This window comes from Mytilus californianus, unplaced genomic scaffold (genome assembly GCF_021869535.1).
Source record: "Mytilus californianus isolate M0D057914Y unplaced genomic scaffold, xbMytCali1.0.p SCAF_3, whole genome shotgun sequence".
Taxonomy (NCBI): domain Eukaryota; kingdom Metazoa; phylum Mollusca; class Bivalvia; order Mytilida; family Mytilidae; genus Mytilus; species Mytilus californianus.
Window position 1 is genome coordinate 90427641 of NW_026262679.1, and position 24576 is coordinate 90452216.

The window sequence follows — 24576 nt, forward strand, 5'->3', positions numbered from 1 at the left end:
TATAAAGAGTTATCTGGTAAGTATTGGTGGAAATAGAAAAGAGGTAGAAATTGACATTATGAGCATTTTTGCCCTACTAGATTTTCTCTAAAATGCCCCGTCATATTTATCTATCTATTATAGTTTTCTTGACACTAGTATTAGACAATAAATGCAGTTTACCCTTATGTTCTTTTTTAAGCCATTGTGGTTAATTGGCATGAAAAAAAAACCCACACATACTTTATACTAGATACCCTAAGGATCATTCAATTAAATATTGGTTGAAATGGGTCCACTGGTTTCAGAGAAGATTTTTGTATAAGTTTATGATGACAACAGACCCTTTGGGCCAGGTAGGCTAAATAGACTAATTGTTTGTTTGACATCTTTTAAGCCATAAAACAAATCTTTACTATTCTTTTGTGGATAATGTGCATTGGAAAGAAAAAGACCCTCTTGATTTTTAGGTCAAAGGTCAAGGTCACAACATCAATTAATAGACTGAAATTGGGGCAAGTCATTTTTGTTTTCCACCATATGACATAAATTGTCAGCAGACTTTACAGTCAACTTAACACAAACATCTGTTACTTCTACTACAAATCCATAAAGATTGCAATTGGTGTATGCACCCATGGTTCTTTTGTGATTTTCTTATTCTTCATAGTTATATAAAGTAACCTTCACAATGAACAAATGTACTACACCAGAAAAGAAAGGAATAAAAACACTGAAATATATATTTGTTCTTTATTATTCTGTTTGTAACTTGTAAAATGCATGAACATATATATGTACAACATTGGCAAAATACATCCGGTAAGTTTTGAATGGTGCCGTTCCTAAAATTTCTACATTAGGCTTTATCACTGTTTAAAACTATTTTTTGCTGCATGGTAACTAATGTAATGAAAACAATACAAGATACTTGTTTGACTCAGAGGTATTTGCTTTATTACTTTATAATTATAAATGTTGACAGTATGCATTTAAGAACTAATAAATTACAAAAAGCATGCATTTCAAGAAAAAATAAAAGTATTTGTAATATTGCTACCAATATAAAATAAAGTTGCTTATCAATAGAGCCTGGAGATATTTTACCAAAATTGAAAAAGGGTCATATTTGTACCAAAATATTATTTTTTGAGAAAATGTGAATGTTTTTTTAAAACAAGGCTTTTGAAAAATAAAAAGAGCAAAATATACACAAAATTGTTGGGTAAGTTCTTAAAGAGATTGTTGCTGAATATTTTGAAACTATTTACCACATTCACTTGAGTTGTCTACCTTGAATTGTGACATTTATAAATTATAAGCCTGGTATCTTTGATGAGTTTTTATAATCCATCAATATATTCTCAAGATTGCCTTCCTTTAAAAAACTAGTCATTAGTGTTTTCTTTATAAGTATTATCAATGGTGGGGATCAGCCAATGTTTTTAATGGAAGTGTTGCCTAGAAACTTCACATTCAATTTATTGACATATTTTTAGAAGTCAAGACTTTTTTGTCAGTTGCAAGGTAAGATAAAAGAAAAATAACATAGCAGAACATAGTATTAGAAATAAATTAGTTGTAAGATATTTCTGCTGTAGATTATTGATAAGGACTCCAAACAAATCCATCTGCTTGTGATTCTTCATGATATCAAGGCAATTTCTCTTTTTTTTTTTAACTCAGTTTATTTCACTTTAGTCACGTGTGGTTATTAGGAATGTTTTTTTAAGTATTGAATGAAAGACAATTTGAGAACTGTATATCTTATTTGTTTTTTGTTTATTGTTGTGTGCAGAAATCAGGTTGTTAGTTTTTTGGTTCAAATTGTTTTATGTTTGTCATTTCGGGGCCTTTCATAGTTTGGGTTTTGCTCATTGTTGAAGGCCCTAAGATGACCTATAGTTGCTAACTCCTACTTCGTTTGATCTCTGGTGGATAGATGTCTAATTGGCAATCATACCACATCATATCTTTTTTTATATCAAGTATTGGTTTTAAAATATTGAACAAAAATATGACAATTGTGTCCATAGGACATCATGCCCCACTAGCAGTATCACAATTTCTTATTCATTGAACCTCGCAACCTTATTCAAAAACCATAATTTGGCATATATTTAAATAATAAAATTGAATCACAATGAACATGTGTACATGTACTTTGCTTTAAGTAGATGTGACCACAGCTTCATGGTAAACTTCATTAAACAAAAACCTTTCAGCTGATATGGGAGGGATAGACTCTTTTACTTTCTTCAACTAATATCTGTAGTACACATGTATTTAAAAATAAAAGAAGAATGTGTCTGAGGACAGGAATGCCCCTGCTCATGCTGCAAACAAACGAAAATAGGACAGATGGACAGACGGAAAGATGGACGTTCAAGGGCAACACTTAATGCCCCGTCGCCTACGGCATGGGCATACAAATACTGATATCTCATAAAACTATCACATTTGCACGTTTAAAAGCATTCAAGTTACTTAAACAACACATGCTGCATGATGATTTCCTCATGCTATGCCTGCAGATTCTCTGATGATGGATGTATGTATTATAACATGGTTATTGTCATATGAACTAAAACTATATTGACACAACCTATGAGGAAGGAATATCTGATCCAAATTAGACCTTATAATAGCCAAATCACCTTTATAAATAATACAATGTTGTGCATGACTGCATAAAAAGCCATAAAACCACACATTCATAGGAATTAAATTGCTTCTGGAGGATAACAACAAAATTTCCCCTCATGTATCTTCTGTAAAAGTTACAGCAGAAAGAATAGATATTTCTCCACCATTTAGCTATTGCCATTCTTTGTTGTTTCTGAACAAGCTACGAATATCTTAAAATGCCAACAACAACCCATAAGTTACATTTTGCATTGACAAATGTTAATATTTGTTGTCTCGTATATGCAGATTAGGATGGGAATAATAGTTATGTCTTGACGTCCGTGAATAATTATTATCTTTCTCATATGAACGATCATCATGAGGAGGATAACTCCTGCTAGGCTTTAATGTCCGATGGTATGGCTTTGATTCCTCTCTTCTATTGTGATAATGTGAATCATTATAAGATCTTTCTCTGCCATAATTGTTTCTCCTGTCATAACTACTTGATCTTTCCTCGCCATAATTGTTTCTCCTGTCATAACTACTTGATCTTTCCCCGCCATAATTATTTCTTCTGTCATAACTGCTTGATCTTTCTCCATCATAATTATTCCTTCTGTCAAAACTATGATATCCCCTTTGATGACTTTCATCAAATGCATGAGATGAATTATTCAGTTGCAGAGTCTGAAAATCATTTTGATATTGTTTTTCTTCTTCCACTTCCATAGTACTTGATGAAGCCTTGTCGTGTTTTTTGTGTCTCAGCCAGGGTTTATATCGGTCACTGTTTTTTTTATTGTTGTTCTTTTTCTCCTCTTTAAGAACTGGTGGATGATCACCTATCACATAATCAGGGTTACTACAAAAAAAAAACAATCAAGTTATATAGCTTTAAATAAAGTTAAGAATAAAAGCTAGTGACTGCAAATCTGTAATACTGTAAACCAACCACTTTCGCAACTTTCATGAGTAGAAAAATAACACAAAGGAGTAGGTTCGGTAAGAGCCCTTTTTGGCCCCAAAATATAGCATTTTTACAAATTTATAGAAATGTAAACCTTCAACTGTCTATTGGAAAGTAGAATACTTTTGTTCCATAAATATGGGCTGTTTTTGACTATACAATGCACATGCATCAGGTACTAGCATCATAAATTCATGCAAAACTACTGAAATCTTCACACTTTCAGCATTTGTGCTAATTTTAAGACATTTTTGTCTAAATTAAAGTGGCCGCATTTGTGTTCAGTCTTAATATTTAAATATATGTTGTATTTGATGACAATACATAACATATATAAAGGTTGAGACTGAACACGAATGCGGCCACTTACATTTTTGACAAAAACCATCTGAAAAGTGAAGTTTTAAGGCATATTTGATAGATTTTTCATATTTAAGCTTGAATTAAGGCGTCATTAATGGCCAAATCAGTTCAAATATTTTACATAAACTAATTAAATCGACTGAAGTAGACACTTGAGTGTTTAAAAAATGTCAAAAATCTTTCATCAGATGTAGTTCGAATTTTAGGCCAAAACTAGCCCTTACGGGACCTTCTCCTTTAAATTGTCCAGAATATGTGAAATTTGGGTCTTCCTTTTTTATATATATCAAGAAAATGGGAAGATCGCGAAAAATAAGTTGCAGCAAAGTTGGCTAGAAAGAACTTATTTTGAAATAAAGTATGCATGAAAATGAGTTGGTTTACAGAATTTTTATGCATGACATTACAAAGAAAGAGACCAAGTTTACTTTGCAGCCTTTTTCACTACCGTAATGGGCCTCATGAAGTCCGCAACCAATTTTTTGCCAAGGGAATTCAGAAAAAAAAGCTTTTTGTCATTTGTTGAAAACTTTGTGAAACTCTAGTAATTTCAAATCTTGTGTGAATGTTCACAAATGTTCATAGAAAACCCTGTTTTCCCTAATTAAGTAGAAGTTGAAACTGCTTGTAAAATCATGAGTGTAAAAATAAGCAAAAATCACAAAAAAAAACAATTGGAAAAGTTGTGTTCAACATTAACCAGAAATAAGAATATACATGTTAATTTCCAGCAAATATGACTAAATAATTTCTGAATTTTTTTAAAGTTTGAAAGTAAAATGTTTTGTCTTTTAGTAAAATTGTGTTTAAAAACATATTCATCACATTAATGTTTAAAGGACGTTTAACTAAATCAATACACATACAGCAGTATGAAACAACAAAATGGAAAGAATAACTGATTATGTTTTTTAGTTTATACAGCGTTATGCATAAGCCGATTCCCGGCTGACTTCCACCCTTTTTTCTTGCTTATAGTACTCTATAATCCTCACCCCTGCCTGGCAGTTTTAATTTTGGAGTAAAATAATGCGGACAATACAAGACTGAATTCAGTAATAGGAAATTGTTTCGAGTTGTTTTTATTATACTGTCAGGTTTTGGTCAAATTTTGTTTCATTTAATACATTGTATTGCATTGTTGTTTTGGATATTTTGTTTTTACCATTCATCTTAACTTACAAATGAAGTTTATTGGACAAGCACAGGGATAGTACAAAAAGGTCAAATACAGGCACTAGATTCTTAAAATGTTGCAAAAATTAAAAGAACTACCATAAAAAAGTTATTCTAATATGAATTTAGGAAGTATACATTTAAACAAACAAATGGAATACCATAAAACATGTGCCATTGTGTAGTTTCTACGAAGTTGAGTTTCATGAAAATCATGAATTTAATTGTTTCTTTAACACTTTTTTTCCATAATAGGTACATTGATGTGCATTGTTTTTGAAATTTTTGCTTGATTTTTGGTCCAATAATGTTTCATTTAGTTAACTTGTGGTATATTTTTGATTAGTTTGTGATTTCTCTACCAATCCTGTAAGTTAACTGTGCATGCACAAAATGTTTTTACTCATAAAGGATCAACTTTTTTTTGGTTCAAAAATTAAAGTGAAAATAAGAGAAAAGATTTGATTTGGAATATAAATTTAGGAAGTTAAATGTTTTACCAAAAATGCCACATATCATTCTGTTGTTTCAGAAGAGTTTGGGCTCATAAAAACTAGTCTATAATTTAAGTAACATATACTGGTGGTCTTTTCAAAAGTATTAAATGACTTTTTCATGGAGTTGTATACATCTGTATGATAGCTGTTTTATGGTTTAAATTTTAAAGACAAAGATTAAACTACTGTATAATAATGATATTTCATTATTAATCTGTAGTTTTGTGATTCTGTTGACAATTGTAAACAAATGTCATCAAAAATTAAACCAAAATTATTGAAATATACTGTGTAAAATTGTAAATCTTCATGTTTTTTTTAACTTACTGTTTCCGTGTGAGTAAATCATCAATATAATTTTGCCTTTCAATTGGATGACCTCTGGCTTGTTTGAAAGCTGCAAAAAAAAAAAGCAAAATATTGTTGTATTTCTATTTTCTACATATTTAAAACCTGTCTATCAAGTCAATTGATGTACTTGTTTAGACTTGGGATGATTTAGTGCTAGCCATATGGAATAAATTCATGTCTATTGATGATACTATAGATCAACCTCTTCATGTCTTTTATGGTTTTATTGTTTAAGGACTGTTGCAAGAATGTTGACCTTTGTGCTTTTATTGTTTTTTGACTATTTTCTTTTGTGGTTTATTGTTTTATGATGGTTGTCTTTTTGGTTTTATTGTTTTAAGGTTGTTGTCATTTAGAGTTTTATTGTTGTCTTTTACAGTTTTATTGTTGTCTTTTGTGGTTTTATTGTTGTCTTTTGCGGTTTTATTTTTATTTTTTTGTCTTTTGCAGTTATATTGTTTTAGGATTGTTGTCTCAGTGCAATATAACCCACATTTCATTTGTACTTTATCAAAGTGAGCTATGCATGTTTTCAGATATGGCTGTTTGTCAGGATCAACTGTATTAAAAAAAAGAATGATCTAACTACAAAAAAATATATACATATAGGATGATTCTTTCTTTATCAATTAGATTTCGATCAATATGAGGTTGTTTCAACATGAAAAAAGAAGAAAAGTGTATTGATTATCAAAAATTGTATTTATCTTTGCCAATACTTTTAAATTTATAGTTACTGAAATGTTTTCCTTCTACATTTAAATGTAAGGTATCAAAGACTACTTATTTTATGTGTTGCTTAAAAAAAGAACACAATATTTCAAAAATGTTTTACAACACAATGACTTGAGTGTGTAGGTAAAGGTATTATCTTTGGTAAGCTTGCTTGCTAGCTGAACCATGAAATCATTATTAGTTTAGGTACCACCTTCCTTTGGGCGGAGTCAATTATTATGGTTAGGTAGAGAACCAATCAAAAGTAAGGACAGTGAATAAACATTGTGAAACAAGTTTAGAAATATGTTTTCAATCTAAATTTAAAATATACCGGTAGTGCCAATTATAAACTAATTCAGTAGCATGCTGTACATGTAGGTGTGTTTGATCTGTCAATTTAATTTTAATCAAAACAATACAATACCATTATTACAATAGAATGGTGATAGGAATATCTCAAAGATTTGACCCGACTAAATTTATTGTTACACCTTCAGTAGCAACCCCTCCTTAAAAAAATCAACGACAAAAAACATACACATTAAAATCAAAGATAATGATATCCTTATTTTATATATAAACATATATAATAAGGATTTGAAAGTTTTTTTTTTAAATCGATGTAATCATAACATTCTATAAAATTACACATGTAAACAATTAGTTATAAATGAACAGAGGTAATTGATTAAAATGAAATAGACAAATCAAACACACCCATATTTTTGAACTAACTTGTAAAACTGGTTTCACAATATTTATATTCTGTTCCTTCTTTTGATTCCCCGCTTAACTATTGACTCCGCCCAAAAGAAGGTTGTACCTTAGCTAATAATGATTTCATGGTTCAGATAGCAAGCATGCTAACCAAAGATACTACCTTTACCTACACACTCAAGTCCATGTACTGTAAATTATTTATTTTTTGAGTGTTTATTATCTTAAATCAATTACCATCCATAGCCTCGGTAGGATCAATGCCTAATCTTTCAACCATGTACCTAAAATAAAAATAAAATTAACAGTAGACTGAAAAAGTTATAAATTGTTCTAAAGCATCATATGCCTCATCAATTACAAAGAAGTTTGGATAATCAGAAATCCTTTCAATGTGAAGCAAGATAAATTGCTGTCTACTTCACCTTATCAGGAACTTTCTTCAAATCAGTTACATAAAGATTTATTGAATTCTAAAGAATATATATTCAAACCTGTCCTAACAGTCATCTCTTGTCAGTGGCCACCTTTCTGTAAGATCGTTTTGACCAATGGCCATGATTTATATATTTAAACTTGTTTAAGTGGTCACTTCTCTAATGAGGTAAGCCGTCACCTATTTTCATACAAAATCCCCATTCCCACTCCTAATAGCAGCCATTTTGAACAGTCATGAAATCATGTTGTATCTTAAGTATGCCATATTACATGATGGAATATATTTTCATGTGTTTATATATATAGGGGTTAAATGATAAAAAACATAAAGAAATCCAAAATCAATTAGATATTTATCAATGATTCTCGTTGAGAGATGAATATGCCTCATAGCCCATGATTTCTGACTGTGCCAATTCCATGCATCCCTTAATCACTTTATTACTTCATTTCCTGTCATTATAGAGGTTAGACATTATCAGTGAAGTATCCAGATAACATACTTATATTTGTATTGGAAATCGACTTTGGATTTCATTAATATTCGACATAATGCAATCAAACATGATGAGAAGTTTTATATCACATACTTTAAGCAATGCCAGAAAAATTAGAATTCAGTTTTATTTAGTTTTCTTATTTGGATAAATTTCCTCAACCAAAAATGAATTCCTATTGATGGTGTAAAAATAAACTGGATTATCTTAATCTATTGTGTACTATTCTTACCTACAAACAATGTAACCAGTCCTGTTTACTCCATGTGTACAATGTACACCTATTACCATTTCTAAAAAAAATTAATAAACTGCATAATGAAGTTTCAAGGCATAGATGCTTAGCGTTAAAAATGATTTACTACTTGAACAGAAATATTATTTTACATTTAAAAAAAAATTATGACATGAAATCAAAGAATACACGGAAAATTGTCAGTATACTGTTGCCTATGCAGTCCATGTCTGTCTCATATCTATAGTGGGGTCACATGCACATGCCAATCTTTGGAGCTTGTGTTGATGGTAAATTTGAAGTACAATCTAAAACTAGAGGCTCTCTAGAGCCTGTGTCGCTCACCTGACTCTACTTTGGTTTTAGAAATCATGTAAAGATAGATAAAAATCATAACAGATACCCAAATAATGATTGAGGCCAAATTTTGATTAATATTGGTCCCTTTATTTAATAAAATATCCTGGTGGCCATCTTGAACAGTAAATCGGCAACAAAGTAGAGACACTTGGTCACCTCTTCATAAGGAACATTCATGCCATGTTTGGTTTCATTCCATTCAGTGGTACTCTAAAAGAAGACATTTGTATGTATTTCCCATAGGGTCCTATGTTAAAAAAAGCCCCCCGCAGGCGGCCGTCTTGGATGATGGATCGGCTACAAAGTAACAACACTTGGTCAGCATCTCATAAGGAAGATTCATGCCATGTTTGGTTTCATTCCATTCAGTGGTTCTCTAAAAGAAGACATTTGTATGTATTTCCCATAGGTCCTTTGTTAAACTAAGTCCCCTGCTGGCGGCCATCTTGGATGATGGACCGACTGCAAAGTAACAACACTTGGTCAGCACCTCATAAGGAACATTCATGCCATGTTTGGTTTCATTCCATTCAGTGGTTCTCTAAAAGAAGACATTTGTATGTATTTCCCATAGGGTCCTATGTTAAACTAAGTCCCCCGCTGGCGGCCATCTTGGATGATGGATCGGCTACAAAGTAACAACACTTGGTCAGAACCTCATAAGGAACATTCATGCCATGTTTGGTTTCATTCCATTCAGTGGTTCTCTAAAAGAAGACATTTGTATGTATTTTCCATAGGGTCCTATGTTAAACTAAGTCCCCCGCTTGCGGCCATCTTGGATGATGGATCGGCTACAAAGTAACAACACTTGGTCAGCATCTCATAAGGAACATTCATGCCATGTTTGGTTCCATTCCATTCAGTGGTTCTCTAAAAGAAGACATTTTTATGTATTTCCCATAGGGTCCTATGTTAAACTAAGTCCCCCGCTGGCGGCCATCTTGGATGATGGATCGGCTACAAAGTAACAACACTTGGTCAGCACCTCATAAGGAACATTCATGCCATGTTTGGTTTCATTCCATTCAGTGGTTCTCTAAAAGAAGTCATTTGTATGCATTTCCCATAGGGTCCTATGTTAAACTAAGTCCCCGCTGGCGGCCATCTTGGATGATGGATCGGCTACAAAATAACAACACTTGGTCAGCACCTCATAAGGAAGATTCATGCCATGTTTGGTTTCATTCCATTCAGTGGTTCTCTAAAAGAAGACATTTGTATGTATTTCCCATAGGGTCCTATGTTAAACTAAGTCCCCCGCTGGCGGCCATCTTGGATGATGGACCGACTGCAAAGTAACAACACTTGGTCAGCATCTCATAAGGAACATTCATGCCATGTTTGGTTCCATTCCATTCAGTGGTTCTCTAAAAGAAGACATTTTTATGTATTTCCCATAGGGTCCTATGTTAAACTAAGTCCCCCGCTGGCGGCCATCTTGGATGATGGATCAGCTACAAAGTAACAACACTTGGTCAGCACCTCATAAGGAACATTCATGCCATGTTTGGTTTCATTCCATTCAGTGGTTCTCTAAAAGAAGTCATTTGTATGCATTTCCCATAGGGTCCTATGTTAAACTAAGTCCCCCGCTGGCGGCCATCTTGGATGATGGATCAGCTACAAAGTAACAACACTTGGTGAGCACCTCATAAGGAACATTCATGCCATGTTTGGTTTCATTCCATTCAGTGGTTCTCTAAAAGAAGACATTTGTATGTATTTCCCATAGGGTCCTATGTTAAACTAAGTCTCCCGCTGGCGGCCATCTTGGATGATGGACCGACTGCAAAGTAACAACACTTGGTCAGCATCTCATAAGAAACATTCATGCCATGTTTGGTTCCATTCCATTCAGTGGTTCTCTAAAAGAAGACATTTGTATGTATTTCCCATAGGGTCCTATGTTAAACTAAGTCCCCTGCTGGCGGCCATCTTGGATGATGGATCGGCTACAAAGTAACAACACTTGGTCAGTACCTCATAAGGAACATTCATGCCATGTTTGGTTTCATTCCATTCAGTGGTTCTCTAAAAGAAGTCATTTGTATGCATTTCCCATAGGGTCCTATGTTAAACTACCGTAAGTCCCCCGCTGGCGGCCATCTTGGATGATGGATTGGCTACAAAGTAACAACACTTGGTGAGCACCTCATAAGGAACATTCATGCCATGTTTGGTTTCATTCCATTCAGTGGTTCTCTAAAAGAAGACATTTGTATGTATTTCCCATAGGGTCCTATGTTAAATTAAGTCCCCCGCTGGCGGCCATTTTGGATGATGGACCGACTGCAAAGTAACAACACTTGGTCAGCATCTCATAAGGAACATTCATGCCATGTTTGGTTCCATTCCATTCAGTGGTTCTCTAAAAGAAGACATTTTTATGTATTTCCCATAGGGTCCTATGTTAAACTAAGTCCCCCGCTGGCGGCCATCTTGGATGATGGATCGGCTACAAAGTAACAACACTTGGTCAGCACCTCATAAGGAACATTCATGCCATGTTTGGTTTCATTCCATTCAGTGGTTCTCTAAAAGAAGTCATTTGTATGCATTTCCCATAGGGTCCTATGTTAAACTAAGTCCCCCGCTGGCGGCCATCTTGGATGATGGATCGGCTACAAAGTAACAACACTTAGTCAGCACCTCATAAGGAACATTCATGTCATGTTTGGTTTCATTCCATTCAGTGGTTCTCTAAAAGAAGACATTTGTATGTATTTCCCATAGGGTCCTATGTTAAACTAAGTCCCCCGCTGGCGGCCATCTTGGATGATGGACCGACTGCAAAGTAACAACACTTGGTCAGCATCTCATAAGAAACATTCATGCCATGTTTGGTTCCATTCCATTCAGTGGTTCTCTAAAAGAAGACATTTGTATGTATTTCCCATAGGGTCCTATGTTAAACTAAGTCCCCCGCTGGCGGCCATCTTGGATGATGGATCGGCTACAAAGTAACAACACTTGGTCAGCACCTCATAAGGAACATTCATGCCATGTTTGGTTTCATTCCATTCAGTGGTTCTCTAAAAGAAGTCATTTGTATGCATTTCCCATAGGGTCCTATGTTAAACTAAGTCCCCCGCTGGCGGCCATCTTGGATGATGGATCGGCTACAAAGTAACAACACTTGGTGAGCACCTCGTAAGGAACATTCATGCCATGTTTGGTTTCATTCCATTCAGTGGTTCTCTAAAAGAAGTCATTTGTATGCATTTCCCATAGGGTCCTATGTTAAACTAAGTCCCCCGCTGGCGGCCATCTTGGATGATGGATCGGCTACAAAGTAACAACACTTGGTCAGCACCTCATAAGGAACATTCATGCCATGTTTGGTTTCATTCCATTCAGTGGTTCTCTAGAAGAAGTTCAAAATGTAAAAAGTTAACGCCGACAACGGACGACGACGGACGACGCCGGACGACGACGGACGCCAAGTGATGAGAAAAGCTCACTTGGCCCTTCGGGCCAGGTGAGCTAAAAAGGCATGAAATGTTGATACTTTACGACGATTCCAAGCAGTTTATTATTTCTTTTAGAAATTCTGATTGCAGTATGTTATAAATGAAATTTGAGAGTTCAAGTCAATTTGGTGGACATGAATCTGGAATGATGTATGTTCAATGTTGTAATACCGAATAAATCATAAACAGCAAAAATTTCAGTCATCACAATGTGATTCAGCCTAAATGTGAAAGTGGTGTCATCCTATGTAAATGGACGGCCATTTGATATTTGGGTGATTTTTTTGTGAAATGTCTTTTCATTTTCATCTGTTGCTACACATGCTTAGTTTCCGCAGCTTTGCAGCAAAAAAAAAATATTTTCACTTTTGTACACAACTGTTTTACAGATATTCATTTTTATTCTGTCTTGTGCAAAGTGATTCATTCTCATCTCTAACCAGCTATTCAGATAATCATTTTCAAAATACTCTCACCCACACCCCCTCCACCTTTTGATTTTACCATGGGTAGGCTCTATATATTATTTTATATACTTGTCCATGCCTACATTTTTAAATTTCCATTAAACCACAACCTGGCTTAAACCATTTCTTATTTAATGCTGCATTCATTCAGCTGCATTTTTTTTATATTCATTTGTACCTCTTTGCCTATACTTCAATTGACTATAAACATTTTTCAACAAATATATCATTCATTATACACTATATCTTACCTTCCTTTTTATTCCTCTTGATGAATTTCTCAACAACGTCGAAAAATCTAAAATGAAAACCATGACAGAGAAATTAATCATAAATTGAGTCTATTTATAGTTGCTGGGAATTTTCAAATACTGACCTCAAATTCTAAAGAGGCCCTTCTCTTAGAAACATCATCAAACAATTTGGGTAAGGATAAGATTTAAGATTCAAAACAAAAACCAAACTTTCCACAAAATATGGCCTATTTCAAGCTGTCTTAGCGTTAACTTTTTATCTAGTGACCTAGTTTATGTGGGGTCTCAATCTCACAAAAAACCGTTGTCAACTATTATTTGGTAAAATCTAATTCACAGTTCAAAAGATTATGCAGAGACACAAAGCACCAGATAAGAATTCACAAATTAAGGATATAACCATGGGGTGGTTTAATGACTGAGACCACATTCAATTTAAATGATCCTGCAACATCAAATAAATAAATGACAATGTTATACTACACTTGCCAATAACTATCTATAGTTGTCTTATTGGCATAAGAACAATTAGATTGAAAGCAAAGAAAGTGGCAAGCTACATTAACGTCAAAACGAATGTGAAAAGGTGTGTTCACTCATCAACAGAAATGAAAAAAAAAAACTCTTTTAAAACTAAAATAATACTTGAATGTTAATGTTTAATTTTATTTACATAAATCTGGTCGTTAGTTGTCCCTTATTAGAACTTTTGGTTTCCAATGCTTTTCAGCTACATAATTGATTTGGCCTTTCACTGTTCCAACTGATTTAATTCACGCACCACTGATTAGTCATATGGAGACAAAACCCGTGTTTGTCGTACTAACAATGTTCTCGTTAAGGCACGTATATACTCGCCCTGGACACATGGTTTTCTGTCTGGACGTGCCATTGCATGAACACGTGTGTCAGAGGAACGCTTCCTGATAACACTAGTTGAGTCTTCTTATCATCATAATTATCCCTCAGCTATCAAAAAGCTACGCTAATTGGATAAATGCAGAGAAGATCGAAATCTGTTTATATCAGCACGTTTACCTTTTTGAGCAACGAACAATTCCAACAGGCACCCAGATCAACTATTTGCTGTAACGCTCTATTTATAGAACCAAAGGAGATTACCATTTATAAATATTACAAAAATAGATTTTATAGATAAGGGTAAATAACGCACACGATAACGACTAGAAGGGTTGAGAACGCATGGTTTTGACATATAATTGGGTTTTCCTTTGCATGCATTGGGTTTTTGAACGCTGCAATTGTCAATTGCATTGGGTTTTCAATTGTTTTTATTGCGAGATCACGCAAATACCCAGCTTATCTGGAGCTCTGGACTCAGACAAATGTTGACATCCAGATGTCTGAAAAGCCACATCATCATCATAGTACGAGTTATTCTTTACTTATTGGCTTAAAAGTTAAAATATGCAGTTGTTGTTCCGTACTCAACTCTATCAAATAATTTTTTATTGATACTTTAGTCGAGGAGAACATGATTATTTTGTAATAAATTGCTTTCAACTAATTTTTAGTAACTATGAGTACTCTTACATCTGATCTTTGTGTTTTTGTATTTATGTTAAGTTGTTATTGTTACTTCGTGCCAATCTGATGGATCAAGACATTTCCAACTGTATTTTTAGTTTCTTTTAATGTTGTGCTGTTACACCATGTCCCAGGTTAGCGGAGTGGTGAGCACTCACCAACATGTTTAACCCCATCAAATTCATGCTGATTCAGTAGTTGTAATTGCTTGCTGTCTGTCACATTTTGTTTATCATTTATTGTTTTTTCATAAATCAAGCCCTTTGTTTTCTGATTTGAATTGTTTCACATTTTCTCATTTCTTGGCCTTTTTGCTCATTGTTGAAGGATGTACGGTGACCTATAGTTTCTCACATTTACATCATTTGTACTCTGGTGGACAGTTGTCTCACTGGCAAATTTACCACATCTTAATTTTATAAGTAACAAGACATACACCTAAATTTACCTGTAAACAACAGCATCTGTTGGTACAACATGTCCATAAGTATAAATCTTCTCATGTTCAACATTTTTTCTACAAAATTCCTGCAAAATTCAAAATTCTTAAAAATAGATTCTCAGTAAAATGTTTTCTCTAGGTGACCATTGAGACATGAAATATTTGACTCCTGACCTACCAGGTTTGTATTTCATAATCTAGGTTGTTCAAAATGTCAACTATCCATTTGAAGGATGATATATTCAAACTTACAACTGAATTATAAATTTTTCAATGTAAAGTTGGACACGAACAAAGGTAACTCAAAACTGGAAGTGGGTTTGAAGAAAATTTTGTTCTTTTCTTTCTGACCTTTTTCAAATACCATGGGGTCCAACAAACTTGGTATTGAATAGACATGGCCTAAACATTTATATTAATATATGAATATGTTTTAACTGTCTGCTTTATGTTTGGAAAAAATTATTAGAAATGAATTACTTTTTAGCCATATTTTGAATTATCTTCATATTTTTTAATAACATGTATTTTCTTCCTCGTTAATGTATTAACGACATACTAGGTACATGTATTCAGTAACTGACAAAATCTTTATAAATCTGGATGATGAACAAAGCATATTTGAGCAAGTTATAGAATTCTGCACAATGTTTGTCTTGGACAGAAACGCAAATACAAGTATTTGTTTTAAACAATAGCTGTGAAGTTTGGTCATTTTAAGATTTGAGAATAGGGAGAACCAATAACACAATAGATATGTGATAAGCCAATGATTACTTCAAGGCAGAGATGACAAAATTCACAAACTGTAAATTGGGGTGATTTAGAGCTTGATTCCTGGGACTAAACAATTGTCTTCCTGACACTGGAGACTATATATGAGGGGGTTATGTAGGTGTGCTCATTTCCCAAATCCTGTCAAAAAAAAGACCACACTTCCCACTTTTTTAACCCCCTATATCCCATTCCCACATCCCCACATTGTTATACCCCATTTACCCACATCACTGTTACCATCCCCTATATCCCACATCCCCACATTGTTATACCCCATTTATCCACATCACTTTTATCATCCCCTATATCCCACATCACTTTTATCATCCCCTATATCCCACATCCCTAAAGCATGTCATCCTCTCATATATAAGCCTCTTTATGTCTTAATCATTTGTAATGTTGTTACGTGATGTCTCTCTGAAGTTTACATCACATCTCCTTTTGTTGATTAAATTACTTACTCCTTTGTGATAGTATTTATCAGTATATGTTATATCTATAACTAGTCCTAATTCTTTTCCTTTGTCTTTTAATTTCTCTATCACATCATCAGGACCAAACCTAAATATACAGATATATCAAAATTAAAATATGATACAATTAAAAATCAATTCATTATAAGTACTCAGTTAGGTAAATCTCTAATGATTGGACGGTGCGAAAGTATAGGATTTCAATATATCTTGAAATGCAATATATTTGCCCTTTTCCATTTATGTGATTATACATTGTAAATGAGTGTGTGACTTGTGTCTATTGTTATGATTTAAAAGCTTTTCAATCATTTATATATCGAAAGTAAAATATTTTAGAGTGAATTTGCTATACAACTGTACAGTTTCTATGTTACATAGTTATTGTATTTGACTTCTATGCATGTTAATGTATTACAGTTACTTTCATCTTACTGTATTGAAGCTACATAAATCTTACAACGTAAGTCACCTTCATTTTTTTGCACAGACCATGTAATTCCACTACACTATATTGACAACATTATCTAGGTGTATTGGACTAGTCTGCATGTTAACCTAGTTTTACTGTGTTAAACCTGACCGACTCAAATCTTAATTTATTGAAATTAACTTATCTGAATGGTTGGAGAGGGGTCTTTAGTTCACATTTCCCTCCCCTAACTCCTGCTTCCTATCCCATAATCCCAATTCCCTCCCCCTGACCATGCTGACTCTCAGATGAAAATGGGTCAAGAAACTTTCCCAGCATATCCCTAATTTCAACTCCCCCTTCTCACAATTCCTTCCCCCTTTTCCAACCCTTCCTTCCTCCTGACTCCCTCTTCTGATCCCCTCACTTCAATGGTCCCTTATCCCTGTCCAACCCATCTTATCTACTTGTAATAAACATTACCACCAGCTATCTGCAATGGACTTACCTTTCATTCTCATGAACAGTCGAAAGTAATTCCTGAAATGGGTTTGGGAAAATAATTATAGCATACATTTGATTACAGCAGATTTTCAATGCCCTAAATAGTTCACATCTAATGATACCTAGATGAATTGGATATTTAAAACAAATCATAAAAATATTTTGTTTGATTCAGTTTTTTTTTTTAATTTCTTTATAAATTCAGAAACTTCAATTATAATTTTCATGATCAATTTCAAAGTTAATTTATATAAAAAAAACAGGTTTCACAAAGTTTCTGTGCACTTTTTGTTTTTGTATTCATTGTATATTCATTAATGTGCCCTTTTCAGTTCCAACTAAGTGAAATTAAAAGGGGGAGGGTTGAGATCTAAAAAATTACTTATCTAATCCTGCCCCATGTTCATGTGCCTATCTCAAGTTAGTCACCCTGTCAGCAGTTACTTATTGTTATACACGTATCTTCATGTTTTTATTCAAGTTTTGATTGGAAATACTTAATAGTCTCTGTCTAATTTGAATCACATTTTTTTTAAAACTCTGGTGGATTTAGAGCTTGACATATAGTATAAACACCTGTCTATTGTTGATTTTTACAGATAGATGTGTAGTTTGGTTGTCTCATTGACACCTACCCCATATCTCCTATTATCTACCTTTTAGACAGTTTGTAAAACAATTTTAAGCAATAATCAGCCATGTTTATTTTAAATGAATTTGGGATTTATCTGTTACACACACCATTATAGTGTCAGTTTTGTGTACACTGGTTTTTTCTCTGCCCAGAAGGTACTTGGGAATGTCAATTCACATGAACTGCTTGTCGCACTCATATGCAATAGGTTCTTGCAAAATACTAAACAAGAGTTTCCACATTTAACAATTATAAACGACAAAAGAGCGAGTTTTTCACCTTTTTGTTGACTTTTTTTGTTTTGTGTAGATTGAAATCAAAACTTTTCCAGGGCTCACACTTCTTAAGAAGTATAGTGAGAAGTGACTTCTCTTTTTGAAACTGGCTAGGTTGTGGTGAAATTACATGAATTATAAAGAGAAGTTCTTGTGCACTCATGCCAACAACATTGCAATTTTGACATTTGTATCTTTAATAATTATAATTTTTCACTAAGCAAGTGCACATGACCATCTAAACAGCAAATTAAAGAAAAAATGAATAAGAAAGAACACGATACGACTATCATCAATAGAAACTCAACCAGGAAGTCTGTTCTGTTTATGGATCATCATTGCTTTTCTCATTTAAGAATAAATCTTAAAAAATTAAGTCACTTAAATAATTGATTATTTAATTAGTAGCTAAATAGTTGTCACTGATCAAAAGTCTGTGTTCACTTGTTTATAGTGTACTGGTACTTTTCACTTTTGGACTCATTATTCTTCAGTCAGCTAAGTTCTGTATCCGTCTGTAATTATCATAGTACGAATACAGATTTCTGTCATACTCAGTCTACCTTTGATCCCTGCTTAGTAACAAACTTGACAAACAAGTTTTAAGTTAAATCCATTTGTTTAATACATATCCCATGATTTGATTGGCTAGCAATTTTCAATAGGCAGTGAACAAAGTTAATAATGATTTCATGGTTCACTTAGCAAACAAGTTAACTTAATCTTATGGTTGTTTGTACACACTCAGGTATAGCAGCTGTAAATATCGAGAAATCTTTGCTGACAAATAAATCAAATGTCATGCAACAGCTGACAATTCTTTGACTAATCACATCAGTTTATCATATGCTTGATTTTGTTTTGCTTCAACGAAACTTCACTATTATTAAACAAATAATTGGACAATAATAACTGCTTTCTTTTTTTTCATGCACAAGTTACTGTGATCTTATTGCTCATTGTGGGCAAAATTAGGTGTTAACATATAAGTATCTGCATTTATTTTAAGGACTTACCTTTTTTAATGGAACTTTGAATGCAACAAATTTGGTACCACTTATCACTTCTCCAAGGGAACCATACTGGTCCCACCTAAAAATCAAATAAAATTAAGGAGATGTGGTATGATTGATAAAGAAACAACAATCCATAAAGACAAAAAGGTCAAACATGTGAACAATAACAGGTCAGCATACAACCTCAATCATTAAGCAAAACCTATGCAATATAACAGTTAACTTTCTTAAAACTGACAGTCAGAGTGACATTAACAATTTTCCTGATCACTCAAATTTTTAATAATTTATTATAATGATGATGGTGGATAGATGCTTAACGTCCAGCGGCAAATTAATATGCATATTAAAGACAAGAACATGTTAATGTAATAGGAATATTAACCCTGCTTAATACTAGACCCACACGCTGAGCCGGATTTTTAAAGGTGCTAGTTCACAAGGTAACAGTCTACAGGAAGACATGTCAAATTACACGGACACATTATTCTGACTCCGAGCCGACCAGTCTTTTCTCTTACTCCTTAATGCTGCTTGCTTAGCGGTAAAGCAGCAAATACCAATTTTATAGCCCATGACCTCCCGCACTCTAGGCAAACAAGCTACCACGAAACCATTGAGGCGATAATAATTTATTATGCATTTGTAATAAATATTGATTAAAATTAATAGTTGAAAGGGTCAGAACTCCCTATTGTGCAACAACATGGACAAGGAATCATTGCTGCATACACCTTTCTCCTGCTCTAATCTTAGAAAAATGGATAATAGTACATGGTTAAAATGACTTATGAAACTATACAGTTCATACACCAAGAAATTCAATGCTTTGATATGACAGTGCGCCTATGGGGCCAGTCAATCCCTACACAGGATGTTTGATATCAAAAGTATTTCTGCATAACATGGTTTTGTTTAAAAAATTCATATTTTTTTCTGCTATACTTTCCATATTAGCGTATGAATATAATGCTAATCGTGTCTCTGATAAAAGCCTGGGATTTCAGAGAGTTTTGTTGCTGCATTATAAATAATATCAAGTGGTAATGAAATAATAACAGTCCGCACATACAAGCCTCCCGAGAACTCCCAAAATTGTCTTGTAAAGTGTATGTTATTTCCTTGCACATGTTGTATAATAATATGGCAGACACAACTATTCGAAAAGTATGTAATTCTATCTAAATTCAGGTATAAAAAGTGCTAAATCATTTTTTTAAATTGAAGTTTTCCAATTAATGATTAATAAAAGAATCTCATCCTTCAGAAGTTTCATACTTTTATTTAGATAGAGTTATTTACCTTGCAAACAAGACACACAAATCGAATTCCTCAAGTTAAATTATACATTTATTGAGCAAAAATGACATATCTAATAATTATAGTCTTTATCATCTGATAAGCAATAAAATACTATATAAAATAGAGTTTTTCGGGTAATGTCTATCAGTTCTCGGGTTCATATCGAGCTTTTGGGAGTTCTCTGGAAATCATTGTACAGCATCTAAAAGACATATGGAATGTAATTTAATACCATTTATAATTAAATTTATGAGAATTAACTTCTTAAACATTATATTTCTATATCCAGTTTTAATAAAGATCCCTTTATAAAAGTTTATTTCACAATATGTACTGGCACTAATAGTATAGACCCGCGAAGTTAATACCGGGGTAGTACTGGGAGTGGTATACACCTTATCGCTATTTAGTCCATTCCAGAAAAAAACAGTCATCTTTCTATGTTGTGATGTTACACTATTAATTCAGATAAGTATGATAAGGGTGAAGGTTTGGTACCATTAAAACGTTTAAATCCGCTGCAATTGTTTGCACCTGTCCTAAGTCAGGAATCTGATGTGGTTCATAAGTGTTTCTCGTTTCTCGTTTTTTATATAGATTAGACCGTTGGTTTTCCCGTTTGAATGGTTTTACACTAGTAATTTTTGGGGCCCTTTATAGCTTGCTGTTCGGTGTGAGCCAAGGCTCCGTGTTGAAGAACTTTGACCTATAATGGTTTACTTTTATAAATTTTGACTTGGATGGAGAGTTGTCTCATTGGCACACATACCACATCTTCTTATATCTATTTAAATAACTTCCTTTTGGGTCGTCCTGAATATGCATGAAATATTTGCCACTGGACGTTAAGCAACCAACAATCAATCAATCCTTTTGGGTCAATTGTCACAAGACAAAGATCATCAGTAACGAGCTGAGGGAGCAAAACATGTAGGAAGTGAACATTTTGAAATATGTAGAGTTTATGATCCAATTTTTTACACACAACTTAAAGTAAGAAAAATGCTTTGTTTACCATGTTTACAATGGTTTAAACACAACTCTTTGAAAAATCTTATGCACAGAACATACACCTTATCGCTATTTGTTTGGACATCACAAAGGTTCCCGTAAAATCTTGACGTCATAATAGAAAACATCTGACACCACAATGGAAAAGTGAATGTTGTATGACGTCAATAATTCAAGAGGCTCAGATTTCCAAGGCAAATGGCGATAAGGTCTATTGTTAAAACAGGGTCCCAGATATCTTTAACTGGTGGTTTGAAGAAGTTGCATAATTTCAGAACTTATCTGGAATGGAATAAATAGCAATAAGGTGTATTTACCAGGTTCTATTTACCTCCCAACCTTGACAATCAGTCAATGAATTATAAACTTGGGACAGATTGTCTGATTTGGTGAGTCCCAGATTCTAGTATTCATGAACAAAATCAGTTGGAACAAATTGATCACCGACTTGGAACGAATTAACCAAATCTGGGACCAATTAGACTTGGAACGAATTGAAAACATTCGTTATGGTCCGAGTTTGTTTTAGGCTATAACTGTAATTTGTAAAAATTTAGGCCGATTTGCGCAGCAGCGGCAGTATGATCAGAAACGTCGAATTAAAATTACCTGTCTGGTGGTGGCATAACTTGTGAAAAAGTGTTCTCTTTCTCGTAAAAAAGTATTTATGGATCTATAGAAGTGGAAAATTATGGTCTACTCATAAGATTTTACTTGCACTTTCGAAACAACCGGAAGTGACACCTAACAAACTCCTGATTGTTTTTTAAAATTAAAAAATCACAGAATATCTTAATCAATTGAGTGTTTAGTTGAAGGATTTTTTTACAATCATTTAAAGCGCTAATAGAGAAATGATTTGTTTAGGCGGGAAATTTGAAACTTTTGATTTGGAATAAAAGTGTGACGAATTATAAGATTATATTTCATAATAATTTCAGTGTAAGTGGAAGGTATAATTTTGCTTGATGTTGTAATTTTTGATGTCAGGGTTTCAGCTTCAGTGCACACTGTAGCATAAAGTAAGAGGGAAGATGCATTCAACAATAGTCAATACTACTCATTACTAGGCAAAAACCCATGCCGCATAGCAATTAAGTTATAAATGGTTTCTGAATATATTTAACCAATGATTTGTATAGTCTTACTATACAAATCCTTGATTTAACACAATGGATCTCCTGTAGTTGGTGATCGCAATACTGGTATACTAGTATTGTCCACAATACTGGTATAAAAATTTTGTACCAGTATTGTATTCCAGTATTGTACCAGTATTGTGTTTTTTTAAAATAAACAATACATATAGGTAATTAATCTTTTATTAAAGGTGTCACATATATATGGATAATGATATTAACATATGCCAGACATGACAATTGTATGTTTAACTGATGATGCCATTGATGGTACACTGTGATTGTAATCAAAGAAAATTTTAAATCTTCTGATGTTTTTTTCTTAAGGGAACCGTACTGTCTCAGCATTTTAACAAACTATTTACTTTCTTCTATGTTTTCTTCCAGCTCTCTCTTTCCAAGTCTCAATAGTATATTTTAGTGAATTTTATATTGACATTAATGCTGTTATAGCTTCTGTATCATCAGCATTGGTATTGTTTATTTCTTCTTCAGATGGCATTTCTGCAACCCCAACTTCCTATAATGATATTTATGTATTCAGTCTGTGGACTTTCTCTTACGCTTACTAGATTACAAGCTTGTTTAGATAGCACCTGTACGGCTTTCTTACTGTAGGAGCTGTTCTTGTCTAGTATTAGTATTTGAGTATTTGTACCAGTAGATATATCTGCTTCAAATTGTATTGCCCACGGTTCTGAATCAACCTCTTTAACTACCCTTAAAATTCATGTAGACAAACTAGTTAATTTGATTATAATCAGGTTCCCCTATTAAGCAACTTTTTATGTTTAATGGATTATTGATATCTTTTATCATGTTTATTGTGAAAGATTGATAGGAAAATAAAGACAAACAAATGCTTATAGTATACATGTATTAAGATATCTACAAAATATACGATGGCATACATGTAAATGCTGAATTTACAGTGTCATAGTGTAATAATTTGCTTGAATTTATTAATAACTCAGATAATAAAGCTTTTATATTATTTTATCTAAATTGAATTAAATAAAATATAGAAATATGATAAAATTATTAGCAATTATTTATATAATTAACAATTGTTTGAATAAGATGAGTTAATTACAATAATCTTTTGTTTATTTGTACAAGTATAGTAATTATTTTTAACTGGTTGTTAATTGATTTCACAATTATCCTCTATAATCTTTTTGAGTTCATTTAATCTCCCTTCATTGATCTTCAATATCTAATTTTGCTTAAAATTCATTTTTCATTATACACCTTAAAGTATAGTGAACAATACAACTACAATACTGGTATATCAGTAATGTACCAGTATTGCTGTTTTTTAAAAAAAAAGTTACAATACTGGTACAAAATTTTTATACCAGTATTGTGGACAATACTGGTATACCAGTATTGCGATCACCGACTACAGGAGATCCAACACAATTCTTACAAGAAAACTTACGGCCTGATTTATGGTACCAAACAAAAAAACAAATATAATATACAGCAACCAGAGACATATTAATGTTTCTGCAGTAACAAATGACAAATTCACAGAATTTGGTAAGCAGACAGAAAATCACAGGACAAGAAGTCAAAGGACAGAAAGTCACAAATTTTATAGGACAAAAAGTCACAACTAACAGTCTTCACGATAAACTTGTAAATAATACAGGCCCTGGGCTCAAATATTGGAAATTTTTTAGTTACCTGTAGGCTGTAAGATACCTGTAAGGTCGTTGTGGGGCTCATATGGAAAGATCCATCCTTTTTAGCCCACCCAAGGATTTGTATAGTACCCCAGCGATCACAATTACGTCAGTACAACGTAATTTGAAAGTAATTTTAGTCTTGTTTACGTCACTAACTAACGTTATTTTTACGAATTTTCAGTCAAATGAAATGACGCCATACTGTCGTAAAAAAAGGGGGGGGTCGA

At 33.2% G+C, this 24576-nt stretch overlaps 2 protein-coding genes across 2 annotated transcripts in view; one reads left to right on the top strand and one right to left on the bottom strand.

Moving 5' to 3' along the window:
- Positions 1-718: 718 nt before the first annotated feature.
- Positions 719-22272, bottom strand: LOC127735381 (RNA/RNP complex-1-interacting phosphatase-like). The gene is made up of 10 exons (XM_052245546.1): positions 22129-22272; positions 19207-19282; positions 17286-17317; positions 16354-16453; positions 15119-15198; positions 13120-13166; positions 8566-8626; positions 7636-7682; positions 5941-6010; positions 719-3472 (listed from the first exon to the last, which is right to left on the bottom strand). Exons 1-10 carry the CDS (start codon positions 22143-22145, stop codon positions 2887-2889), a joined length of 1116 nt encoding a protein of 371 aa, XP_052101506.1. The 5' UTR covers positions 22146-22272; the 3' UTR covers positions 719-2886.
- Positions 22273-22404: 132 nt separating this feature from the next.
- Positions 22405-24576, top strand: part of LOC127735377 (meiotic recombination protein REC8 homolog) — a 30365-nt gene continuing 28193 nt past the window's right edge. Inside the window, exon 1 of the mRNA XM_052245543.1 lies at positions 22405-22461. The gene's annotated coding sequence lies outside the window, so the exon portion shown is untranslated. The remainder of the gene's footprint in view (positions 22462-24576) is intronic.